The following is a 1,706-nucleotide window of genomic DNA, read 5'->3' as shown; positions in this document are numbered from 1 at the left end:
TATATATATATATATATATATATATATATATATATATGGGACAAAAAGACAGTTACGTCGGAGATGAAGCTCAAAGCAAGAGCGGTATTCTTACCTTGAAGTACCCCTTTGAATACGGTATTGTTATCAACTGAGATGATATGCACAAGATGTGGCATCATAAATTCTACAATGAGTTGAGAGTTGGACCCGAAGTGCACCCTCTTTTGTTGACTGCGGCTCCTCTTAACCCCAAAACCAACAGAGAAAAGATGACCCAAATTATGTTAGAAACCTTCAACACTCCTGCTATGTGTGTCCCTATATGCTTCCGACGTACCACAGGTATTGTTCTTGATTCAGGTGATGGTGTCACCCACACTGTTTCCATCTATGAAGGTTACGCCATGCCTCATGCTATCGTGTGTCTTGATCTTGCTGGTCGTGACTTGACAGATTACCTGATAAAAATCTTAACCGAAATTTGCTACTCTTTCACCGCTACTGCTGAGAGTGAAATTGTCCGTGACATCAAAGAGAAGCTCTGTTATGTTGCACTAGACTTCAAACAGGAAATGCAAACTGCAGCCTCCTTTTCATCTTTGGAAAATAGTTATGAATTACCTGACGGACAAGTCATCACCATCTGCGAATATTCCGTGTATCGTGTCTTTGTCTATATTTCCAGTCCGTTAAGTCTTCGTGTAGTGTTCCGTTTGCTCTGGTTTCGTCTAACTTTTTCTCCTTGTTGTGATCTGTCTGTTCAACGCTTGATGTGTCCACGAAGCGCAACGCACAAACTTTTTGTTTACTTTATTTTAAAAACTATTCCTTAACACTCTTTACCCTTACTCTATCGCTTTCTCCACTCTTAATCTCTCTTTCCGCTCTTACTTGCTTCCCTTGTACCTCTCCCTTCTCTCTGTCGACCTTCTGTTCTCTCTCTTTCTGTCTCTACACTTACTCTATCTTTTTCTGCACTCTTACCCTATCTTATCGCACTTGCATGCCTCCCTTGTACCTTTCTCTTCACTCTCTTTCACACTGTTTCTCCACTCGCGTTGTGCCTTCATTTTTTCTCTCTCTCTGTATCCCATTCTTTCCCTCTCTATATACTTCCTCTTCTCTACCACATGACCGGTGACTGGTGAAGGCGGTATTGTTCCTTTTTGCCCTGACTTTGACCAGAGTGCTCATGCTGGTCTGGGCTCCTGTTACACCCATTAGAACTTACTTGATTTCACCATGCGCAACCCCAATAAGTTCGGTCGATAGCTGTAATGGTCTTTCTGTTGTATTTGTGGTATTCGTATAATTATTCTTATTTTCTTCTTCTGTAGTATATAGCCGTAAGGTTTCGTGCTGCTATATATGCATAATACTTCGTCCGTTGTATTTATACTATGTCTTGTTTGTATCCGTATACATTCGCTAGCCTTTTCCCAGTAGTTTAATAACAGTACTGGTGCCTCCGAGATTGAGTGTTCTCAATAATACTGGCACGTAACCACTATGAAATTGTGGCTCATTGACTGACGACGAGAACTGAGCGACTAATATTCCGTGTATCGTATCTCTGTCTATATTTCCCGTCTCTTAAGTTTTCGTCTAGTTTCCCGTTTGCTCTGCTTTCGTCTCCCCTTTTCTCCTTCTTGTGTTCTGTTTGCTCAATCCCTGATATGCATGAATGTACATATATATATATATATATATATATATATATATAT

General features: G+C 40.4%; 1 protein-coding gene across 1 annotated transcript in view; it reads left to right on the top strand.

Moving 5' to 3' along the window:
* LOC106871339 (uncharacterized) overlaps window positions 1-815 on the top strand; it is an 8,323-nt gene extending 7,508 nt beyond the window's left edge. Inside the window, 1 exon segment of the mRNA XM_014917741.1 lies at window positions 35-815. Coding sequence (XP_014773227.1) covers window positions 36-815 — 780 coding nt within the window. The 5' untranslated portion in view covers window position 35.
* Window positions 816-1,706: the final 891 nt, after the last annotated feature.

The sequence above is a fragment of the Octopus bimaculoides genome, chromosome 2 (genome assembly GCF_001194135.2).
Source record: "Octopus bimaculoides isolate UCB-OBI-ISO-001 chromosome 2, ASM119413v2, whole genome shotgun sequence".
Lineage (NCBI taxonomy): Eukaryota > Metazoa > Mollusca > Cephalopoda > Octopoda > Octopodidae > Octopus > Octopus bimaculoides.
This window is presented reverse-complemented; position numbering and strand designations above follow the sequence as displayed.